Genomic DNA, 25,277 nt, shown 5'->3' on the forward strand with positions numbered 1-25,277 from the left:
GACTGGGTCCCTGAGCAGCATCTGCAGTTTCATGACTGGCTTGGGCCATGCTCAGTTGTGGCGGACAGGAGTTCTGCCCCCAAGGAATGTCATAAATTAAGCCATGGGGAAAAAAATTACCTCAGACCTTACTAGAAAACTTTTTTCCAGTTAAATTTGAATATTAAAAACTTTAGGTGACTGTTCATCTTTCTGGCCATCCATATGTATATATGAATGAATTTTTAAGATTCTGCACCCCTCCTCAAAGCCTCCCAAGTAACAAAAGTATTTTATGTTACGTTATTATTTGTAAAGCTGTCAGAACCATATATTTGGGGAAAAGAATTCTCAGAATATTAAAAATGTAAAGGTAATCATGAAAATAATAAAAATGTAGGCTTTAATTCTAAAGCAGCAGAGGAAAGGCGAAGGGTATTATTAAGATCTTTATTAAACCAACAGAAGACATGAGAAGAGAAAAAGAATAGCAAACAGAAAACGCGAAGGAATATGTAGAAGCAAATCTAAGTACATCAATAATCCTAGTAGAGACAAATGATTAAATTTGTTCACCTATTGAAAATAGAGAGGCTCAAAATAGTGGGATGGAGAAGGTCACCATTTAAGTACTAAAGGAAAGTTTATAAGACAAATTTTAATATAAGGCAAAGGCATTAATGAAGAGAAACACCACATACAAATAAAGGAAATGAACTACTAAGAAGAAATTCTATATAAATATTAGTAAGAGGATGTATTATAAGCTACAAATAAAGGAAGACAGACACAATTATTTGTCATCTACTTGGGGCCAGAGTACTTCATATGATACCTTAAAAATAGTAGATACTTAATTCATAATGTAATTAAAGAATCTTGGCATTGGTTTATGGAAGGTTTGGGTTTGAATTGTTTAAAGACAATGAACAACCAATTTTGAGCTACCCCAAATTAAAAGTCCCTGAAATAAAATTGTATTAGACCATACTGTGGCATCAGAGATATAAACTATGTAAGAAAATTCTAATGGAAAATTTTAAATTAGAATTCCAGGAAAATTTTATCTTTGTTTCATTTCTAACCATATAGCATTAAAAAAAAATGATAACCCACATCTACCTTTTTCCTCAGTATTCCTTCAACTAATCACTGGATTCAGTCCTCTTAATTTATGACCCCATAAAATTTATACCCCCAATTTTTTGTCAAGATGGGACTCTCAAGATGTCTCACCTGTATAAAATTTAGGATGTCCAGTGGTTTCTTAAGTAAATCCTACAGGGCCTAACCTCTGCTTAAAGACATTCTTTGTGCAAATATTCCAGACACTCTATGTACAGAGAAGGAAAATGATTGTTAGCCAAAAAAACTATAATTATGAGAACTGGTGCCTGATAATGTATTCCACTTTTAGTGCTGAAAATGTTTGTACAAAACTGGGTTGGGCCCAGTGTTTTTGCACTAGAATCTGTAGACATTTATTCACCTAATAAAATAACCACACAATCTGGCAAAGTTCAGCTTAGTTGGCAGCGTTTCCTGCCCTGGAGCCTGGAACAGCATCGGACCAAGCAGGTGTGGCTTTCAGAAGGTTCAGAGAGTTGCATTCAGGAAGCCTGCCCGGCACCCCACCTGTGTGCCGTGTGCCCTCCTGAAGGCGTGGTTGGTGTCCCAGCTTTTTATAGGCTCAAAGCGCCTCTATTCATTCACAACGGATAATGGAGACTAAAATGACCAAGAAATTGACGTGTTTTGCTGGAAATACTTGATATCGACACGATAGACCAAAATTACAACAAATTTTAAAATCTTTTTTAAAAAATTGCCATGTGCTTTAAAAGATATTTTTGGTATTTGGAGTATAGATACTACATAGTATTTAACACTTGTACACAAGAAACCTATTCTTCCCCTTGTGAACATCGGTTGGGTAGTCCTCTTTCTTTCTCCTCCTCCTCCTCCTCCTCCTCCTCCTCCTCCTCCTCCTCCTCCTCCTCCTTCTCCTCCTCCTCCTCCTCCTTTGCTCCCTCACCATTAGACCCTTAATTCTTTGGGAGACACCTGGGTGGCTTAGTTGGTTGAACATCTGACTTTGTCTCAGGTCATGATCTCAAAGTTCGCGAGTTTGAGCCCCACATCAGGCTCGCTGCTGTCAGCCCAGACCCTGCTTTGGATCCTCTGTCCCCCTCTCTCCTCCCCTGCCCTGCTTGTGCTCTCTTTCTCTCAAAAACAAATAAGCATTAAAACCTTAATTCTTTGGGCTAAATGATTGTCCCCCCTATTGAAATGCAAATATTTCTGGGAAGCACATTAAGCTTGATCACTCATTTATACCTCTGTGTGCATTAATTTACGAGATTGTTTCTGCTAGACTCTGAGCTGTGAGCCATTTTGGATAGGTAGGAGTCGGGGAGGAAGCCAGAGAGGGCTTGAGAGTACCCAGTGCCTCTAGGGAGGTGAAAGGCCCTCAAGGGGATGGGGGAACACGGCTATGATGTTTCCCACAAACGTGACCACACCCAGTAAGGTGACATATTGGAAGAGGGAGGAAGGCAGACCTGAGGGTGGCTGTGATCCTTTGTGATATTGTGCCCGGCTGAGCTCCCTGTCTGCACCCAATTATTTCCACAAACCTAAGAGGATGGCCTCAATTGGCCCCACTGTGGCCCATGAATTTTGGGGACCAACTGAAAATAATTGGTCAGGGCCACTGCCTGCAATCTACTCACAGCAAGCCTTTCTGTCACTAATCCTATGCCATAAATATTTCTCTGACCCTCCGTCCTGCAACTTCACCACCTTCCATACCTGTAGAGTCAGCGTTGTCTCCGTGTGGACATGGCATGAGCATTCACTGTCTGCTAGCATCTGTCTATAGTAGTCCCTTTGAATTTTTTTTTTAACGTTTATTTATTTTTGAGACAGGGAGAGACAGCATGAATGGGGAGGGTCAGAGAGAGAGGGAGACACAGAATCTGAAACAGGCTCCAGGCTCTGAGCTGTCAGCACAGAGCCTGACGCGGGGCTCGAACTCACGGACCGCGAGATCATGACCTGAGCCGAAGTCGGACGCTCAACCGACTGAGCCACCCAGGCGGCCCCTATGGTAGTCCCTTTGATTGTTATCCTATCGCCTTCTCTCAGCAATTGTCAGGAAGCTCAAGTCCCTGCAGAGAGAATGGACGGGTTGTTCCTCCTACCTGGAGTTTTATCACAAAGTGATGGTTGATTTCATGCGTTCGACTGGTGTTTTTGTAAACATTTTGGAAAGTGGTCAAGATGGCATTCCAGGCTTTGCATTTGAGACAGGGAGATTTTTCTTGGCTGTCGGAGAGAGACGCCAGTGTCCCCAATCCTAAAAAGCAGAGGAGCCTAAAAGGTCAGAAGCCAGGTGCTTTCTGGCTGCTGCTTTCTTACATTATTATTTGTAATTTCACTTTTTAAGGTGCAGAGAGAGCCCAGAGCCATTTAGTGAGTCTGTGTCTTCTCATGTTGCCCTTACCGACAAACTTTTGTTTAAATTTGCATCTCGATTTCTTTATGAGATGACATAAACTGTCAGTGCAACAACATTGCTGCTGGTCAGGGTGCCTTGCTGTGCAGTTGATGAGTTTCCTTATTTAGCGAGAGGAGACTTTTCTGTCACTTTGCCATAGGCTTGAGGACGAAAAGAGAAATCTCCCACAAAGGCAGGAATTTATGTCGCAAAACTAAAGCATATTTAATATTTATGGGCATCTTAACATGTAAAATGTTGCATTAATATTTGAATCAAAACATAGTATCTTATAGTAACAAGGACTTGAAATTGGTATTTGTAAAGTATTAGATATCTGAAGTTGAGTTTTCTTTGGCGTATATTTTATTTCAGTTTCTTCCTCTATGCATTAGTAATGGAGCATGAGCCTGGGGCTGAGGAAACTAGCCCTTGCTTTTCAGTTCAAGAAGACAGTGGATCACACCATTTAATTCTCTCCCAAGACCTCATTCAGCTGATAGGTAATAAGAGAATTTTTAAAGGTCAGACACACAACAATGGGGAGAACAACAGGATGATATGCTTGACAAATACATAGGAGAGGAAATAGAATATTGGTAAGTGAAGTGGGACCAAGGAGACCACAGTCAAGAGTGCATTCAGAGTAGGAAAGACAGCTGAATAAGAATCCAGTCTGCCTGAGCCCCGGGGCCTTGTGTGGAAGTGCCAGGCACAATTGAGGGTGACTGTAAGGCAAGAGGCTAACAACAGGGATTGACCGGAGATCTCCATGTGGAAGAGTGACCCTTTGCCCATTCCCATGTGGGAACGTCCAACAACTGTGTCCCAGGTGAAATGTGTCCCAAAGAATGTGAATGTCCCCAGGACAAAGACTCTCCCACTACCCATCTGGCAGCTAAGTAACCCTCAGCAAAATGATGAAGCCCACCGATTGAAAAACCCTCCCAATGGCACACAATTCTCCATCAGTTTTTACTGACTCGTTGTTAAATATGCATGGACAAGCAAAGCTCCATAGATATTTTAGAAAAGGCTACACCTTGTAAGAGAGGAGCTGAAATAATCAAGCAGAAAGTATAACCCTGAAGGAGATGGAAATTTCAGGAAAGAGGTAGTCTTTCAAAGAGAACTCTTCTTAGTTTCCTCAGATTCGAGAAAATATTACGTCAGTAAAAAGCGCGGGGCACCTGGGGGGCTCAATCGGTTAAGCGTCTGACTCCGGCTCAGGTCGTGATCTTGCAGTTCGTGAGATCAAGCCCCGCGTGGGGCTCTGTGCTGACAGCTCAGAGCGTGGAGCCTGCTTCGGATTCTGTGTCTCTCTCTCTGTCTACCCCTCCCCCCACTTGTGGTCTGCTTTTCTCTGTCTCTCAAAAATAAATAAATGTAAACAAAAATTAAAAACAAATAAAAAGAGCAAATGACATAAAAAAAAATCGGGGTGTATCAAGAAAGAATTCTTAGACATTAAAAGATGACTTTTGCAATAAAAAAATTCAATAGAAGGATATGGAAGATAAAATAAAGGAAATTTCCTTGAAGAAAAGCAAAAAAAAAACAAAGAATAAGAAAAAAAAATGAAAGAATAAGTGTCTCTTATTGGATCAGGCAAGGTCCACAACCCAACTACAAAGAAATCTAAAATTAAAGAATAGAGAAAACCAAGGAGAGGATATGATTTAAACGTACACACACACATGCACACGCACACACACAATCACCTACAAAGTATTGCGAATGTTACCAACAATAAATTCCTTACAGCAGCACTGTAAGCTAGAAAACAGCAGAGCAAAAAGTTGCTTGAAGATGTGCTCCAGCAAAACAAGGGAGTAAACCAAGCTATAGGAAGACGTAGAGTCTAGTTAAATGGTATTGTTAGCTCTGCCAAGTACAACTGAGAAGGAGAGAACAAGAGATACTTTTCATTTCAAACTTTTTATTAACAGGTTTTGGGGGTGCATGTATTACTTTAACAAAAACTGAAAACCTTTTTTCAAGTAGCAAATGTAAGGTGAATTAGATTTTAAGACTAGAAAAGAAAAAGGGGGGGGAATACACGGCTCCGCCATCTCACACCCAACCTTTGTTAAAATTTTTGGTCTGCATCTTTCTAGTCTATTCTTAAAATGTGGGTCATTACGTTTCTCACATATACATTTTTCTTATTGTTACCTATGCTCTGTAAACATTTTAAATGACTGCAACTATTTTGCAATTAGATATATTACAGCTTACCCAATTTCCATATTTGAAGAGTTTATAATTGTTTTTGATCTTATAAACAATACCATGATAAATATTTTGCTATAAAAGTAGAAAGTCTTTGTCAGCTGGGCTCCACCTGAGTGTTGTCGTTTTTATTTGTATAAACGCCCCAAATTTTTCAGCTCTTTAGGAAATCATAGTGATTGTGGTCACCATATCTCTGATAAGCATCACAACTCCTTGATCTCAAAGACCACGTTTCCTTGTTTTAATAACACTGTGTGTAAACAGAAGAACTGCAAAGACATTTGAAAGCAGCACTTAACTGCCTGTACAGGATCCTATACACAGTCATCACGAGCGCTCAGTAAATTTTGTTGCAGCTACCTGAAAAGGGTCTATTGAAATCGAGTGAAAAGTGACCTAGATAATGGATGGATCCTAATCTTAAAACATTTCAGGATAGGGCGCCTGGATGGCTCAGTTGGTTGAGCGTCCGATTTCGGCTCAGGTCATGATCTCACAGCTCATGAGTTCGAGCCCCGCGTCGGGCTCTGTGCTGACAGCTCAGAGCCTGGAGCCTGCTTCTGCTTCTGTGTCTCCCTCTCTCTCTGCCCCTAACCCATTCGCATTCTGTCTCTGTCTCTGTCAAAAATAAGTAAACGTTAAAAAAAAATTAACAAAAATAAAATAAAATTTAAAAATTTCAGGATAAAACCATGACTACTTTTTTTCTTTAGTTTAATGCAGTAGAAACCTGAAATTCATGCGCTTGCAGTCCAAATGGAGGACTTCAAAAAATGTTTTATCTCTTATGTCTGTAATTGTTTCAGTTTCAGGAGCTCCACTGGACTAGAGCCCCCAGTGAATATGGTTATTGGCTAAAATAAATGCAGACTTATACTCACCCACAATCCTTTGTCTGCCATCCTGCAATCAGATACACAGTGACAGACTGAGAAGTGGGGTACAGGGCCACAAAGCCACCAAAACACCATGGGTGTTATCCATCCGACGTCACATGCCGTGCTGGTAACAGGGGGAGCAAAGTGCTACTCTGCTTGATCCTGGGAGGTGGACTCTGTTGAGAGGGATTCTGACGGTACTTCCCATCACTACTAGAAAGAGCGTGTCATCACTAATTCATGCCTGGCATGAGCACAGAACGAGAGAACATTGGTGTCTGGCCATCTGCCACGTCCAACTCCATTAAGCCTCACTAAAAAGTCTTCCTTGACTCTTCTGGTTCTGGTTCAAATTTCTTGATAAGGCTTAAAAAGGCTTACAGGGAAGAATGTAGGGTATAATAAAAGTTAGCTATAAAATAAAATAAAAATAAAGGACCACATCCTTTCCATTTCTCTAAATTGACTAAACCATTAGGTGCGTGATCTGATTACCATGGTCTGTCCACAGGTCAAGGATTCAGGGAGTGCTTCCACGGTGACTGACACTCAGTCATTTTTCTCTGTCCCACTTCCAACGTGGCCATGTTGGAAGCCACATCCAGCACAGGAAGGTGTCCTTTGTTGTGTCTTTTACTTCACCCTTCAACTTCTTCCTGATATCTGTGTGCTTAAAGTGTCAAGACTGGCTCCCAGTTTGGTTTTAATCCACACGGAAAAAGCGCTTTTCTTGGGCATGGTATTATTACATTGTTTCATGTACGGAGTAAGAGGAGATGTCATGAGAAGTAATTGCATAATACTGTTTTGTTTTTCCATCAAATTGTGTTGTTATTTTGGCTTGCCACAAATAGCACGTTTCATATTTCCTTGGTTTTTTTTTTCCCCTCTGTGTTTTCTCCGTGAGTTAGCTGATGTCTCTGTTTTTAAAACTATTGCAATCACCAGTCATGTTAAATATAAGCTAAGGGAAAGAGGAATTGAGATGCTACCAATGTGATGAAGATGGGATAGTCGAAAAAGTTGGGTGGCAAGAAAAATAATTTGCGTACGTGATTTCTAATCTAAGGAAAGAATAATACAGGTATTATCATCCCCATTTTACAGATGAGCACATTGAGCCTCTAAGTAGTAGACATTTGCTAGACTCCACAATTACTAATTGGTACAGCCTAGATGTGAACTGAGGTGTCTTTGGTACCAGCCTTGGTCCTTTCCCCCCTCTGCCTTCCCTGAAGGTGAGACGTTTATATGGTAAATGCTGAGTGAAAGCCTTTTATAAATGCATAAATTTTGGAATAAAAAAAGTTACCACTTTTTCTAGATCTTCAGATTACAACACTATTCTTAAAAGTTAGTTAATTTGAGGCACCAGGGCCATTAATATGGTTTCATGGACTGAGATTATATGGCTCAGCCCCAAGTTATGCACGTGGGGAAACTGAGGCTCAAGACAGCATGATCTATCTAAAGACACCCAACTTACTAATCGCCAGGCTGAGGCCGAAACCCAAATTTCCTTTACCTCATTTGGGCAGCTTTGCCTGTGGCCTCTCAAGGTTTCTGCTGCTAAAAGCATCAGAAATTCTTTCTTCTAACCTCTGAGACCATACAGACAAAGCCAGTGTCATCGGCAAGGAACTATATAAGAACACCAAAAAGTCTTTTTCAATTCAGTAGTTTTTAGACAAGGTGCTGCCTTATAAAAGAATAAATAAAAGATGAATTGTCTCTAAATTCACCCTTTGTGATAAGATTAACTCCACCTGGGATTTCAATCCTTCCACTCTTTCCAAAACTACAACCAGGAGAGGAAGCATTTAAGTCCTCTCTCTGCACAGAAATAAACAGGCAACTTTCTGTCTTGGTTGGAAGCAGGCATGAGGCCTGCAGGAGCATGGCCGTTCGGGGCGAGGAAGAAGGAAGCAGGGCAGGGGAGTGTGGGTGGGCATGCCCAAGTGTGGCCCAAAAGCAAGCCCAAGTACGGAGGGCACAAGTGGTAATACAGGCAAGAGCCCCTGCAAGGGGGAGGGGAGAACCTCACTTTGGGACACCAAATGGCACTCCATCCAGATGGGAATCCCTCTGTGGGCATTGTTACAGAGTCCTTCTACTTAGAGTGGATCTCTGGCCACCAGCAGGGCGTGGTGGGAGCAGACCCAGCTGTGGGGACTTTTGGGGCTCTAGCCAACGGTGAGGAGGACGTGCTGTGCTGGATGACCCCATAGGCTTGTCCCAGGGACCCCACCTACCCAATTCGGCTGGTAGTGAAGAGCCGGGATGGAAACGAGCCATGGTCAAGGCCACCTTCATTCCCTTGACCTGAGTGACAACCCTAGGTGGACTCTAGTGTGCTAATACTCACCCTGCCAGCAACGGCTGCAAAACATGGGCCTGCTGTTGGGACCAGCGGACGAGGGAGAAAGAGATTCCAGGCAAAGGAAGATGGGTGAACGAAGGCGTGGAATTCGCTAATGGCATGGTGTTGGCAGCTCATGAAGAGTGACCTCTTCTCAAAATCATCAGAGGTTCTCTAAAGTACAGATTCCTAGCCCGATCCCAGACAAACCCATTGTGTCAAACATGCTGCTGGTAGGGCCAGGGAATTAGCATTTTTACCAGGTGCCCTAACTGCGTTGTCAATAAGAGCCATTGAAAGTTTTTGAACAGGGGAGTGGCATGGATCAATGCACTCGGTTGCTGGGACAGCCATGCGGAGAATGCATGTGGGGGAGGGCAGGGGAAGAAGAGATTCTAACTGGAGAAGCACAGAACGGGGGCCATAGGTTGTAATGGGTAGAAGAGTGCAGATTAGGGAACTGGTGCAGGGCTGGGCAATTGAGTGGATGCGGAGCCGGGTGTAGAGAGAGAGATCAGGAATAACTCTGGGGTCTGGATGTCGTGACTGGCCTTTCCTGTCAAAGGGGCCCCATTGGCACTGAGAAGGTGAGTGTTGTTCATCACAATCCGTCCTGCGAAAGGTTACAGGAGGAAATCAATAAAAGATGGTTTCCCTGTAACACCACCCCCCCCCACACACACACACACAAATCCCTAGATGGTATAAGCATATGTTTTTTCAAATAGTACAGTTTAGAGTAAGTTTCACCAAAATTGGTCTAATTTTTTTTGGTAGTTTTGACCACAAAAAGGATTCTCGTAGTTATCTGGGATGTTCACTTATAATGTCTTATTTCCCTAATAATGTGAGAATATGGGCAGAGTAGGGACTTATGTTCAGACCCAATCTTAAAAGAGGGCAAGACGAGGGGCGCCTGGGTGGCTCAGTCGGTTAAGCCTCCGACTTCAGCTCAGGTCACGATCTCACGGTCCGTGAGTTCGAGCCCCGTGTCAGGCTCTGGGCTGATGGCTCAGAGCCTGGAGCCTGCTTCCGATTCTGTGTCTCCCTCTCTCTCTGCCCCTCCCCCGTTCATGCTCTGTCTCTCTCTGTCTCAAAAATAAATAAACGTTAAAAAAAAAAAGAGGGCAAGACGTGAGCAGAGGAGGGCGCTGTGGGAGCCCGTGGTATCTGCCAGCATCCAGGCACCGGATGAACAAATCAGGGCAAGTGCTGACCCGCTTAGCTAACGTCATCACCATGATGACCATCTTAGAGCAAAGCTGTCAAGCTTCAATAAAGATGAAAGCTATTTAAAGCAACCTTATCCTGAAATAATTGTGTGTGTATACACATATATATGTATATATGTGTGTGTATACACATATATATACATATACGTATGTGTATATATACATATATATACATATATGTATGTGTATACACACACACACACACACAACTCCTGTATAAAAGGGTGACCATAAAAAAGTAATAAAATAAAAATAAAAACAACTGTCAAACAACACAGGCTGGCAGAAGCCTGAACACCAACGATAACACCATTAACACGGGGAGAAACCCAATGGTCCTGGGGAATCAGTCACACCTGTCGCAGGAAATTGTATGAGCAGCTGTGTTGACACTTGTCCCCTTCAGTTTCCCTGGACACCAAAGGCCACTCACGGAGGGTCTCAGGTCCAGGAAGAGTGAACTGTGTGAGTGGCCAGGAGCAGTTTCCTGAGGCCCCCTCGTCCTTGAGCTGTGGTAAAGTGTCCCTCGTCACTGTGGCTAAGCCGCAGGCAGCTAAATGTGTGGGTCTTCACAGCTCATTTTCTGCTCTCTTTTGACCTTACACCTGAGTCATCTTTTATTTATGTCCTCCCATAGCATTTCCATAGGATGGTTGTGGTCAACACCATTCATCAACCTCTAATGGGCTCAAATGGAACTCTAAAATCCCCTGGGACCTGCCTTGATCTAAGAAAAGAAAAATTGCTAACGGCACTTCTTAAACTCGGAATTTATGTCTTCCCATAAATTGACCTTGTAGGGTTATTTGTGGATTCCAATAGGGAAATGACCTTCACAGGCCCCTGCACCTCCTCAGCCCTCCCTGCTCCCGCCCCCACCAGCCGATGCTGACGTCTTCCGTCCGATCCCGTTAAGCTCCAGGCCAGGGTCACCGGGGACAGCATCACGGCTGTGTGTCGAGGCTTGTTCCTTCTGCCATTTGTTCATCTATTTGCTGAGTATTTATTGCACGCCTGCTTTTTCCAGGCAGGGCGCTAAGTGCTGGAGACACAGTGAGCAGACAGTGTGTGCTCTCATGGACTTCCCACCTAAACAAATAATGACACAGCTCTCATTCAAAGGAAACTGTAAAGTGAGCTCTGGAGAAGCATGGATGCTGTGGACTCTCTGGGCGGCTTTGGCAGGCTCTGTCGCCTGCCCCTCCTATTAAGACGGGTCTCTGGGTGGCGGGCAGTGACAGTGTATGAGACACATCTCTCGACACCCCCTAAACCACCACCAACCTACTCAGCCCTTTGGTGTGAAGTCTCCACCTCTGATCATCCCTGCCCTGGCCGGGGATCTCCTGTGCTCTGCTCCGCAGCCAGCTCCTGGCTCCCTCCTTCAGACAGCAGCCCAATTACTGGGTCCTTCTGACCTAAGGCTCAGGTCCCTGGGGGATGCCACCTGCCAGGGGTCCCCCGGACTGTAAGGGAGGAAGGGAGGTCAGAGCATCCTTAGGGCAAAGCCCACTCATCCTCCCACAAGCTTTGATTTGTTTTACAATGTGCAAATCTCCTTTTTCTGATGATAAAAGTAAAATACATAGAATAGAAGTAGCATTTATGTAAAATAATGTTTTACTTAAGATACTTTATATACAACATTTATATTGAAAATAACATTTCAGAAAAGGATAAAGTTCAAGTTCAACCAACGTATTCCCATCTTTTACATCTATTGCCAGAAAGAACCACTTTTAACAGTTTGGTACTTATTCTTCTAGATATGTTTGTGTTTATGTAAACATACGTGTTTATCTTCATATTGTCCTACATCTGCATATTGTCCTGTAATTGGCTTTTTTTTCATGTGAAAATTTATCACAGACACTTTTCAGAACAGTACGTGTAGATTCCCCTTGTCCTTGCCAGCTGCCCCATATTTCCCTGTAGGAATGCACCGTAACTTCTCAGGGAATCAATCCCCCATTAACGAACATTTAAATCCTGCCATATTTTGTTGTAATAATCTTGTAGCAATGACTATCCCTACATAGATGGTCCTCAACTTTAGATGGTTCAACTTACATTTTTTTCAACTTTAAGGATGGTGTAGAAGTGATCTGCATTCAGTAAACACTGTACTTGGAATTTTGAATCTGGGTCTCTTCCTGGACCAGGACCAGCCTCTCAGGATGCTGGACAGGAGTGAACAGCCACTGCCACCACCCCCACCCCACCCCCCGCCCCCGGTCAGCCACGCGATCAGGAGGGCTCACAACCTGTGCACCTCCAACCATTCTGCACCCAACAGCCATTCAGTTTTTCACTTTCAGTACAGCAGTCAATAAATTACATGAGATATTCAGCACTTTATTATAAAATAAGCTTTGTGTTAGATGACTTTGCCCAGGCTAAGGTCAGTGTTCTGAGCACGTTTAAGGTAGGCGAGGCTAGGCTAACCTGGGATGTTCGGTAGGTTAGATGTAGTCAATGCATTTTAAACTTATTTCAACTTCCAAAGGGCTGTTAGGATGTAATTGCACCACAAGTTGAGGAAGATCTGTATACCCCTCTGTGTCCAATTCTTCTTAGAAAGGTATTTTGGGTCTAACATCATGCATTTTTACTGGATTTTCATACACAATAAAGTACTCTTCATCACCCTTCGCTTAACACGTGGCTGGATGGACTGATGAACTCCATTTGCTTCTAGTTTATTCCTCTCTGAGAGTTGTATACCCCTGCTTCCCACAGTAGACTCCAGTCCTCAGCTAAAGTGTTTGTGGCTGAATCTGTTTATTCCAGTTGTTACTGTAAATGTGCAATTTATTTAATTGGTATATAAACCAAAGAGGTATAGGGGGAAAGAAAGTGTTGTTAAAAAAAGAGTTTGTGGTACATTTTTCTGATTCCCAACTTGAACTAAAAAAAAAAAAAAAATTAATATCTAATCACCTACCCCAGTCATATCAGATACAGTGGCTTCAACTGACTCAAATTTCATCAACAATGTGACCGTGTTTCTGAGTTACATCCACTCTTGATCTACCTTGCCAGTATTCTCTGGAAAAACATCCCGTAGCTGTTTGGTTTAGTTGTAAATTGGATTATTGTTTCTCCTTAGAAATACTTAAGAACCAGGCATGTCTTTTCTAGGGCAGCCAATGAATCTACCTTATAAAAGTTGACTTTTAGCCTTTCTGTTTACCCACCGACAGAGACATGATGTGCAACCTCACAGAAGAGAAATAGAAAATCTAGAAATCAGATGTTGCCTTCGAAAGTGAGAAAACGTATACAAACATCGTGTCACTCTGTAACCTAATATGACCTTAGAAATTATTTTACATCTTGGGGCGCCTGGGTGGCGCAGTCGGTTAAGCGTCCGACTTCAGCCAGGTCACGATCTCGCAGTCCGGGAGTTCGAGCCCCGCGTCAGGCTCTGGGCTGATGGCTCAGAGCCTGGAGCCTGTTTCTGATTCTGTGTCTCCCTCTCTCTCTGCCCCTCCCCCGTTCATGCTCTGTCTCTCTCTGTCCCAAAAATAAATAAACGCTGAAAAAAAAAAATTAAAAAAAAAAAAAAAGAAAGAAATTATTTTACATCCAAACTCTAAAAATCCTTTATGTGACTTCTGTAGGTACTCAGTCATTATTTGATGGATGTACAGATACCCGGGGAAATACATTTCTGTAGGGCTGGCTCTACGGGGATCTCCAATTAAGTCAGAATGAATTAAGAAGGAAGCCACACTGCATGCACTCAACAAATATTTATTAAGTGCCAACTGTATACTGGTTGACTGGTAACGTCTGGGTTACGGTAGGTAGTGGGTACCCTGGGTAATAGTTCTGTCAAGATGCTCGTCATGTAGCTAAAGACTGCAGGCCACAGGGGAAATGCAGAAATGCAATTTAGTCAACAGAGCAAGCAACCTCGGAAATGCTCGGACCGCATGCGCACCTGGCCAGTGGAACAGGAGGCAAAATGACGACGAGAAAGATTTCTCATGAGATCTGTGAATTCTCTGTATCTCCCCACGGCTTGCCCGCGTGACCTGAAGTATCAACTTTACTCACCCTGTACGGCATTTGACAAAGCACTGCAGGGACTGCGAGACATCTCACTGCTGTGTTTTCTCTTCCAGGATATCAATGAGTGTATTCTTGAAAACTATCCTGAGTGTTCCAACCCCAGATTATTTTACATCATTCCATATTTTTGTGGACAGCATCCCAGATGCAGGTAAAGACTAAAAAGGACAACGGTAGGAAAGCCACCCGGGGGCACTGCGTGGGGAATCTCTTGTATGCCTACTCCCTCAGCCTTCTGGAACTCAGTTTATGTTTACTATTAATCTCCAAAGATTGCTTTGGAGACTCTGAATGTCTTATGTAGGAAGAAATGAACGGATCAGGGTCTGACAGAGGCCTTGGGACCCGCCCGTAAAGATGTGTAACTGAAATGCCAACCAGACCCTTTTTTTATTCTTAACTCATAGCTGTCCCTGCTCAGCCCATGAGATAGTAAAGACCAGCGGACATCACCCCACTGCTCCCCCATAGCGCCTGTATTTCATCGGCACCCGTCCTTGCCTACGTGCCCTGTCTAATTGGGTCTGAAACACTGGGCGCTCACACCCCAAAATCTGACAGTGTCTCTCTCAGGAGACACATCTTGTAGAAAAAGAGGAATGGGCTTCCTAGTCCTCAGCCCCTCAGCCTTACTTGGATGCAAGACCTTCTTTAGAAAGTGACTCACTCAGATGGTAAGGCTCTCAGAGTGTGGTCTGCCCACCTCCTGCATCGGCGTCCCCAGAGCACTTGCTAGAAATCCCCACCTAATCACAGTGCCTGAGGTGGGGGCACAGATGATTCTCGTGAGCCTCGTCTCGCTACAGTTTAAGTTCATTGTACTAGACAAACGTGTAGCCTGGAGAAAAAAAAAATGATAGTAGCAATGAATATGATCTTCACGTGATGGAAAATAAAGCCGAAGTGACGTTTTCCTGCAAAGGGAACACTGACTAGAAGGTCAGTGTGTTCCTGAAAAGATCGAGAGAAGAAACTGTTTCTGAAGTACAACTCATCCGTTGTACTTCTGGCCTGCTCAGTGATTACTGCTTAATTATTATGTGTGTTGTTGCTGTTGCCGCTTTGCTGAGTTTCCTGTAACATGGGACTCTGTTTACGGTCTGAAATCTGGAACTAGAAGCATCAGCTTTCTGCTTTATCATAAACTTCCTGAGTTCAGGAGGCCTCCCCACTCCAATCCTCACCCCTGTATAAGTGCCTCCTGGTTCACGGTCAGTGCTTCAGACGCTGGGAAGATTTGGGGCCAGATGACTCACTTTCTGTCACAGTGAAGATATTTATTCCAAGAAACATGATCCTAACTCCCTCAAGTGTTTTTTTTTTTTTTTAATTATATATTTCCTAATCCTGGGGAGAGCACTCATGATGCCTTATCCTGGTACACAAACGATGATTTTCAAAACTCTTTCAAAATGTCCCCTTGTTCCCTCAATTATTTGAGCTGGGTTAGGTTTATTATTACAGTTTTTCAAAAGAGAATCCTGGCTTGCCCAAATTCCCTCGGATGGGAAATGCCAGCCATGCCTGGAGCCCAGCTCCCATGACTCCCATCCTTTCCCCCTCACAGAAATGCACTTGGCTCAGAGATCTGCCTTGCAGATGAGATGAGGCCATTTTCCTTCTGTAAAACAAAACAAAAAACATAAAAGCTTGTCTTTAAACTCTTTAAAAGAATAAGATGGTTAGCAGGGATGACCTAAAACTGATTTTGATTTCTATAGAACTACTGTATCAGTAAGTTTCAGATTTCATATCTTCTAGCTTTATTGGTTTGGTCCTTCTATTAAAAAGCCATTCTGATCAACCCTTTGATCAGTATTTATAGGACCTAATTGCCTGTGTGTGTATTCTTCCCAAAAATATTTTGACCAGGGCCTCAGGGGGCGAGGCACCACACACAGGTAAACATGGTAGCGGTAAGAGGTAGGAAAGCAAATGGCAGCTGGAAGGCTCCCAGCGGCAGCCATATTATGGCTGATCCTTAAGGAGGTGGGATTGGGGCTCAAACAAATGGTGGGGGATGGGTTGAAGAGATACATTCTCAGCATGTTGTTCCTGCATTTTGAAAATGAATCTTTGATTTGAAATCATTTTTGTATCCACGAAGGGAGCCTGGTGAGTGGGCCCTTGAAAGAGCAAAACTGAACGTGAATGAAAACTTCCTGCTTGTGGGGATTCTTGAAGAGTTGGAAGATGTGCTGCTTTTACTGGAAAGATTTTTACCTCATTACTTCAAGGGTGTGCTCAGTATCTACAAAGACCCAGGTAATTCCTTCTGTAGCAAGCTCTTTGGTGTTTTGGGGGGTTACTCACCTTGAACAGGACTCAGGCTATAAAAGGAGTGGAACCTTCTCTCCTGTTAATGACGAGAAGTTGCCCTGGCCTTCAAAGGAAGCTTAGAAACCTCCAGATATAGATGCCAAAACTGGGAGCTTCGGGTCCAGACCTAAACTTGCCACGTGCGAAAGGCCTGCTGGCTCCATTTCTCCCTTTGGAAAGTGAAACTGGCAGCATTGGCATTGACCTTGGTCCAGGGCTGTTGCCAGAGTCCACTGATGGAGGTGGGTGTGAAGGAACCATCAGTTGATCCTGTATCTGGGCCCTACTTCCATCTGACAAAGCACCCTGGCATTTCCAATTCTGGCAATAGAATAGACACAGAAGCAAATTGAAAACGCAATTACGATTTTATTCTCACGAATGGCGTGGTTTCCAAATAGAAGCGAGAAATGGAATGCGGCAGAAAACAAGTGCAGAGGGTGCCTGTGGTATCACTGTAAAGATAATTACTTTCAGAAATCCATCATTTATTTTTCTCATTATTGTTGTATCCGGAGAGAACGGCAAACAACGTTGTTTCTCTCCCATTCTCCTTAATCTACTGCTGCCCTGCAAGCCTTGCATACTTATTCACTCCTCTGGTTGTTGTTTCATCATCCTGAAATGGGAGACAGCCTTCTGCTGTGTAGAAATGAGGTTCCCCAAACAGATGAAAGGTTCCCCAAACGCAGCCCTGGTGCCTCCCGTTCACCACCAGGCAGGGACCTCGCACCCCACCTGCACCAGGAGCAGGTGCCGATGCCCATGTGAACTGGTTTTTGCCCAGAGGGGCCCTGTTACATCAGGTGGCCCCTGCCACCGCCAGGGGTTTGCACGAGGAAGATAGCTGGCGGGTGGGTGCTGTCCTGGTCTCAGCTCTCTCCCTCCGAGGTAAATTCTGACGTGCACATGACCAGGAACCTTCACGCGAGCCCTGCAGGTCTGTCTCCTCAACAGGAAATGCAGTTTGAATGGCTGGAAGCATCATCGACCCTAGTCACTTTTTGAAAGTAGGCCTTCCTCTGCCCTTTCAACAGTGGGCAATTTAAAGAATTTGAAGAGCCATGCTGTGACCAATTTTTAGCTCTGTAAGATAACAGAAACTCGGGTCTTTGTGCAAGGTGAGGTCTGACCCTAAGTTAGACTTTTTCGCAGAAAAAGTTTAGGTTATTCGTTACTTCCACTCCTTGGCTTTATCTGTTTGTGTAGCATGCGTGTGTGCATGAGTGCGTGTGTGCATGAGTGCGTGTGTGCACGAATGCGTGTGTGCACTTGTGTGTGTGATACATAGTACGAGATAACAGGTGAACGAGGGGCGCCTGGGTGGCTCAGTCGGTTGAACATCTGACTCTTGGTTTTGGCTCAGGTCGTGATCCCAGGCTCGAGGGATCAAGTCCTGCCTTGGGCTCCACGCTGCACATAGACCCTGCTTAGATTCTCTCTCTCTCTCTCTCTCTCTCTCTCTCTCTCTCTCTCTCTCTGCCCCTCTCCCTCACTCATGCTCTCTCTCTCTCAAAAATAAAAAATCATAAAAATAGTTTTTAAAAATTTTTTTTTCAACATTTATTTATTTTTGGGACAGAGAGAGACAGAGCATGAACAGGGGAGGGTCAGAGAGAGAGGGAGACACAGAATCGGAAACAGGCTCCAGGCTCTGAGCCATCGGCCCAGAGCCTGACGCGGGGCTCGAACTCACGGACCGCGAGATCGTGACCTGGCTGAAGTCGGACGCTTAACCGACTGCGCCACCCAGGCGCCCCAAATAGTTTTTAAAAAAATGAACGAAACCCTGGAGACACAGAGTTGTCAAAAAAATGAACACACTCTCGTCCCAGCCTTTGAGAAGGGTTTCGGCAAGTCTACATCACACACGCCATCCGTCCTTGGATCTGGAATAGTATCGTGGGCCCGATAAGTCAGGCATTTTATCTTTGTTCTTCTTAAATACAAATAAACCACAAATAAAAACCCCAGCCCCAAGAGCCCACTTATGTGCTGTTGTCAGAAGATATCCTCTTGACTTCCTCACTATCATCTCCATTTAGATGCGTGACTTCTCAGAAACTGGGCCTTTGTCCCATGATCCAGAAGCACGTTTAGAACATATTTCTGAAAATTGAGTTACTATTAGCTCTTGTGGCCTCAGCCGCAGTCTTTCGACCTTACAAAGATTTTTATCCTTTTGAGTTAGGCCTAGGAGTATATTAAATAATCTGAGGCTTGCCGCCTTAGAGAGGGTAAGGGGGGTCCGATACTCCTGTGTGGTGGGATGAAAGGTTTCTCTAAGGCCGGGACCAACACATGGCCGGTTCACACAGTCCAGCGTATTAGTGGTTAAAATAGTGAAATATGCCTATACTGCCCTCAGTGCCCACACTTGGCCGCCCTGTCTGCCCTTGCCACACCCCCTCATCCAACAGTGAGGTAACAAAAGAGGTAATTCACAGGCATAGAGCGAGTCTTCAGGACTCTGGCCCAGTGCTACACTCAGCAAGTGTTGTGAATTCAGGTCCTGAGTGGAATTGGTTGCCACATATTTTGAAAACCACCCCAGTGTGACGCTGTCAGCTGCCACACGACATGCATATAACAAACTGAACCCTTGAGTGATTGCTCAGAACTTTCCACCACGTTCTCTGGTCTCTCGAGCATCTTCTGGAGAGATTGTTGTGTGGTGACATTGACAGCCAAGCAGCCCCACAACTGCTGTGTCTCAAGGGGTCCCACATCCCCTGGGGCAGGGGACAGGAGATGAACATCCACTCCTGGCCAGCTTCTCACTATATTTTAGCCTCTGCAAAGACTAAGCACCTGCACTGTTTTCTTGTGCTCAGCGCATTGGTGTCACCCAGGTTAAAGGAAAGAGTGACCTCAAGTCACTTTAGCGATCTCATACCAGAGCTGCCTCGTCAGCCCATTTTTAGTCTAAATTCTCGGATTATGGCACACCAAAGTCATTGCTTTTGCCCTTTTTAAAGAATTTTATAACTGAGTAGCCTAGAGAACGGAAGGAAGAAACACTAAAATTGAAGACACTGCGGGATCTAGTGACCCTAGGATCATTGTAGATGAACTGACCATAGAGCCCGAGTGAGATGCAGACCCTCCACTGGCCATTTTTCTTTGACGCTTGTCTTGTTATTTTTAAACTGTAGGTGTGTGCTGATTTTTAGTAATCCCCCTACAGCAATCCAAAAAATATTTAGACCAGTCTCATTACTGAAGAAAAAGCACTTATAGCAATGACTGTCTGGGGAGCTCGTAAAAATAGTTAACGTCTGTTAGTCAAATGGGTTGTCACTTATTCAAGACAGGAATGATACCTCTTAATTCCTTGCAAATAGTACTGCTTGTTTGACTAGCCAACCATGTAGGGAAGTTCGTAACTTTCCTACGTAATAGCTCGACTGTTAGCCTCCACCTCATGCATTTCTTATAGGAGGGTATGCTGACAAGTGAATTTGTCTCCTCCCAAAAGTATTTGAGGAACTTAATTTTTAGAATTTTTTCTTAAAAAGTTATTTTTTTATTAATGTGTTTTTATTAATTATTAATTTTTTTTATTAATGTGTTCCGCGGAGACCCCTTTAGCATATCTCAGAAGAAATGTATAATAATAAGTACTCAAGAGGAAAATAACAATGAGTTTTAGCATATGAATAACCAAGAGAATTTTCTTGAATTTTCTAGAATTTTTCTTCAGATATTTCTGAAATTTCTAGAATTTTCTAGAATTTTTCTTCAGATATTTCTTGCCAACCAGGGGTCACTTGCGGATGTCCAGGGAAGTACCCTGAAGTTTACCACTCAGTAAACTCCACTCAACCTTGCTTTGAGTTAGAATTAGACAGAACTGGGTCCCAAACAGATGTGTTGGGTAAGAACAGCCAAACTCACTTGTTCGACCTACACAGTCTGATTTCTTTTTTTATTGATTAATCTGGATTATATTTGCTCATTACTTAACCTTTTCAGAGTGAGAAACTGGAGCCAGCCTAGAGAAGTTGAGAAGTTGATCCATAGTCACCCACCAAAATGTGGAAGTAAAAGGCAGAACGCAATATGTTTCTGAGCCATGAGTATTAATGTGCTTATGGATACTTTTTCTCCTTAACTCTTACAAACTGACATGCTGTGAGCCGCCAATATGTTTCTTAGTCATAATTTCTTTAGGAGCTCAAATCACAGTGGTGTTAGGAGCCAAAACAAATAAGCAAATTAATTAAAGGCAGAGAATATGTCAATATCTGTGATAGGAACAGCCCTTAAATGAATGTCCCTTGACTTGGCAAATGACCGAGCTGTTATGATTCAATAGCGCCACCTAGCATCCAGGCGTTGGAACTTCATGACCTAACATTAATCCCCATTATCTTTCTTCCGCTTGGAGGCTCGAAAGCTCCTGTGTCCAATTCTTTTCGCTTGTATTTTAAATACTTTCCATTACTAGCATTACATTTGTATTCATTTTCAACTTTTTCCCATTACAAATGTAAACATTGGCGCCACAGTAGGGAATTTACTACACTTCTGTGGGTTGCCTTGAGACTCTGGCCACCAACCATTACAAAGGCAAAGTGTGTAATTCCAAACAAATGACTTATGTATTAACTCTGCAGAGTTCATTCATAAACTGAGCGCTTTAAAAAAAAATACATATTTTTATGTAAGTATTTTTATAAGCGATGACAGAGTACAAATTTAAATATTTTTTTCAACTATGCATGAATGATAATCAGACCTCCTATTAGAAGTATAGTAATGTACTCTGAGTTCATTTGCATTGTTGTATTTAAAGCTGAGGATATTTGGGGCGCCTGGGTGGCGCAGTCGGTTAAGCGTCCGACTTCAGCCAGGTCACAATCTCGCGGTCCGTGAGTTCGAGCCCCGCGTCAGGCTCTGGGCTGATGGCTCAGAGCCTGGAGCCTGTTTCCGATTCTGTGTCTCCCTCTCTCTCTGCCCCTCCCCCGTTCATGCTCTGTCTCTCTCTGTCCCAAAAATAAATAAACGTTGGAAAAAAAAAAAAGCTGAGGACATCTACATAGAAAATAATAGCAAATATGTTGAAGAGAAAAGTTAATATGGTATGCTACAGGAAACATTCAAGTTTTCCTCCATCTATCAATAAAAATGCCAAACTGGGTTTAAACAAATGCTAAGTGATTAAAGCCTGGCCTATGTATCATAAAGAACAGCCATTCTTTAAAGAAAGAACACTGAGTTGGGAGTTACAGGAGACTCGAATCCTCTTTCTGCCGTGGTTCTACCCATATGACCCAGGGTAAGTGCAATTTTGGTGACTGATCTCTAAAGATTATTATTACGATACTAAAACACAATGTTTTAGGTGACATGTTCCACCTTTTGTTGGTTAGCACAATTTCAGGGTACATCCCCCCCCCCCAAAAAAAAAAACAGCAGTCCTTGGACAGTCCCCATTGCATTATTTCCAAGTTTAGTTACGGCAGCTATCGCCACCTAGAGGACATGACAGAATCCTAAATGGAGAGTTCTAGGTTCAGAATCTGCTGTTCCCTGTGGTTGGCCATATGGAGATGACCAACTCAAACTCTCTGGTCACAATGCCCATCCCTTTCTTTCTGTACCGTATGCATTTCTGTTGAGAAGATAGGATATCATAATGGTTAGAGCACAGAATCTGGAGTAGACAGCCTGGTGGTAAAGCTGCTACTTCTCCACTGTCAACACAGGAAGGTATAATCCCTCTGAGGCTCAGTCTCCCCATCTGTATAAAATGAAATAAACAAGGGGTGTCTGGGTGGCCCAGTCAGTCAAGCCTCGGATTTTTGACTTCGGCTCAGATCACGATCTCACGATTCGTGAGATGGAGTCCCGCGTCGGGCTCCATGCTGACGGCATGAAGCCTGCTCGGGATCTTCTCTCTCCCTCTGTCTTTCTGTCTCCCCGCTTCCCCCACTTGCCCTCTTTCTCTCTCAAAATAAACTTAAAAAAAAAATAAGATGCATAAACAATACAGTCCACTTCAGAGTGCACATAAAGCCCTTCGCCCAGAGCTTCACATATGATAAGAGTTCAATAATTAGCTAATATTAGTGTGCAAACCACATCACAGGAGAGAAACAGGGCCCGTGTCTGTGAGAAACAGGACATCAGTCTGTCTTTGTAACTTCTACACGGAAAAAGAGAGAGAGAATCTATGATGAGCCTTGACTTATTTTGACAGTTACAGCTGGCCTCTAAAAGTGTATGCCTTTAGGAAATAGCATTTTTTGACTTAGGAGGAGTCAATTATATTCTGGCTAGTACTCTATTTCTGGAACAATTATAGGGAATAAGTTTATTGGAAGTATTCTTACAGTGACACCTTCAGAAGTTGAAAACACACATCATCCTAGTCATTGAGGGTATTTTTTTTAATCATTTGTTTTTACACCCAAACTCTTGCCAAAATTATCAGGGAGCTAAGATTTCCACTTTATTTTTATCTTATTTTATTTTTATTTTATCTTATTTTATTTTAGAGAGAGAGCATGTACCATTCAAGGGAGAGGTAGAGAGAGGGGGAAGAGAGAGAGAGAAAGAGAGAAAATCCTAAGGAGGCTCCACACTCAGCACGTAGCCCAATGCAGGGCTCAATCCCATGACCCCAGGATCATGACTGAGCCAAAATCAAAAGTCGGGCACCCAACCAACTGAGCTACCCAGGCACCCCTAAGATTTTAACTTCAAATGAAACCCACTATTGAGATATGATTGGGGCAATTAACCATTAACTTTTGCTGAATGTTGACTTTTTCAGACTGTTATATGTCATGTTGTTTAGTAGATAGAGGATGAGTGTCCAGAGATTTGGTGGATTTTATTCCAAGTAAGACCCTAAGATTCAGTTCTTGAAAAACCTTGAGTTTGTTTCCCAAGTGCAAAATTAACTTCAAAACGCTAAATGAGTAAATCAAACCTTGTCCAGCAGGTGGCAGTGTCTGCACTTTCTCAAGGACATGCCTGTGGTTTCCTAATAAGTTTGCATCTGCAGGCCGGAGTTTACATAATGCTTGAACACAGATGTATAATTATGTCCAATTTGAGGACTAAAAATGGGATCACAAATATCAAAAATATTCCAAGTACAATTGATTGTAGTAGTCCGAACTACATTATAGGAGAGCCAATGGGGTAGCGGTAAAGGGAGTTTTATAATGAAATAAGTTTATGTGGGTCAAAAAAATATATACACTATAAACTCTGGTTTTGCACAAATAATCCATCTCTCTACGATGTCTGTATTAAACAAATGCTGTCTTTCATCCCTCATTTCCACTGCTGTTTCCTACTTCCTATTGCTTTTTGCCACGACAAAACTGAAAAACATTCTGGGACCTCACAGAGACATAAGCTATGGCTGGGAGGAATTCAGACTCTCCATTTACAGACACCAATGACATTGTTTGAAGAACTCAACTGTCATTTATAAAATTGTACTCCTCTTGCTTTTGGTTCATCTGCCATCGGTGTTCTCCATGAAGATTTGGTTTTTTTCACTAGCCATGTCCTAGGCTCAGACACTAATCACGTTGGTACTGGATGAGGTGTGTGAGTGTGTGTGCATTCATTTGTGTTCCAACAACTAACCTCCTCATTACAGCTCAGTCATCTCTGAATAGAGTTGGGTCAGAAAAGCAGTAACAGCCTCTAAATAATAATAATTTGCATAGCAATTTACAGTTTATAAAGCACTTTCACACAGAATATCTCCTTTGAGTCCTCTTGAATCCTCTGAATCCAGTTGAGAAGGACAAATAGTCTTTGTCTCATTGTAAAACGAGGAAGCTGAGATTCAAAGATGGTGAACAACCTGCCCACAGTTACCTAAGTGACCACAGACATTCAAGCTTCTGTCCCCAGAGCCGCCACTAACACCGTAAACCTGTGACCTTCTAAAGAATCTTTGTGTTTAATCACTAACTCAGAGGTTGGGGGTATTAAGCATTCGTGGTATATATTGCAGTTAAAGGTGAGAGCTGAAAAATAACATCCATAGATTCTATTTTTCCACCTATGGTCTGTTCACTAAGGAATTTGAGGTCATAAAACCTCATAGATCACGAAGGTATCATATGCCGCTATAAGGTAATCCACATAGAAAAAGAAAACACCTGATACCTTTATGGCGGGGGGTGCGGGGTGGAAGGGAACAGTTGTGTTAGACCTTTAAAATAGTGTCTAAAAATTAAAACTGAATACATACAACTGTTTCAATTGTAGCTTTTGAGTAAATAGTTTAAATTAACATAAATGTGAACATCCCTTTAAATTAACTTAGACATTTAGGGTTTTATTTTTTTTTAATGTTTATTTATTTTTGAGACAGAGAGAGACAGAGCATGAACAGAGGAGGGTCAGAGAGAGAGGGAGACACAGAATCGGAAACAGGCTCCGGGCTCCGAGCTGTCAGCACAGAGCCCGATGCGGGGCTCGAACCCACGGACCGCGAGATCGTGACCTGGGCCGAAGTCGGACACTCAACCGACTGAGCCACCCAGGCCCCCTGACATTTAGGGGTTTTTAATGAACACTTCTAGAAGGGAACTCTGTAACCACAGATCAATAGCTTGATTCACTTACAGGAACATCACTTTTTCACAGAGATTCAGCCTTTAGGGGTATTTAATTGATTTTATAAAAGCTTAATTTGCAGCATGTATGTATTGTGTATAGAA

The 25,277-nt window shown here is 43.0% G+C and overlaps 1 protein-coding gene across 4 annotated transcripts in view; it reads left to right on the plus strand.

Moving 5' to 3' along the window:
- The window catches only part of UST (uronyl 2-sulfotransferase), a 316,130-nt gene that overhangs the window by 234,091 nt on the left and 56,762 nt on the right, over nucleotides 1-25,277 (plus strand). For all 4 annotated transcript variants that reach the window (XM_045499977.1, XM_045499974.1, XM_045499975.1 and 1 more), the window contains exons 6-7: nucleotides 14,313-14,410; nucleotides 16,367-16,524. In XM_045499977.1, the coding sequence (XP_045355933.1) occupies nucleotides 14,313-14,410; nucleotides 16,367-16,524 (256 nt within the window). The remainder of the gene's footprint in view (nucleotides 1-14,312; nucleotides 14,411-16,366; nucleotides 16,525-25,277) is intronic.

This window comes from Leopardus geoffroyi, chromosome B2 (genome assembly GCF_018350155.1).
Source record: "Leopardus geoffroyi isolate Oge1 chromosome B2, O.geoffroyi_Oge1_pat1.0, whole genome shotgun sequence".
NCBI classification, from domain to species: domain Eukaryota; kingdom Metazoa; phylum Chordata; class Mammalia; order Carnivora; family Felidae; genus Leopardus; species Leopardus geoffroyi.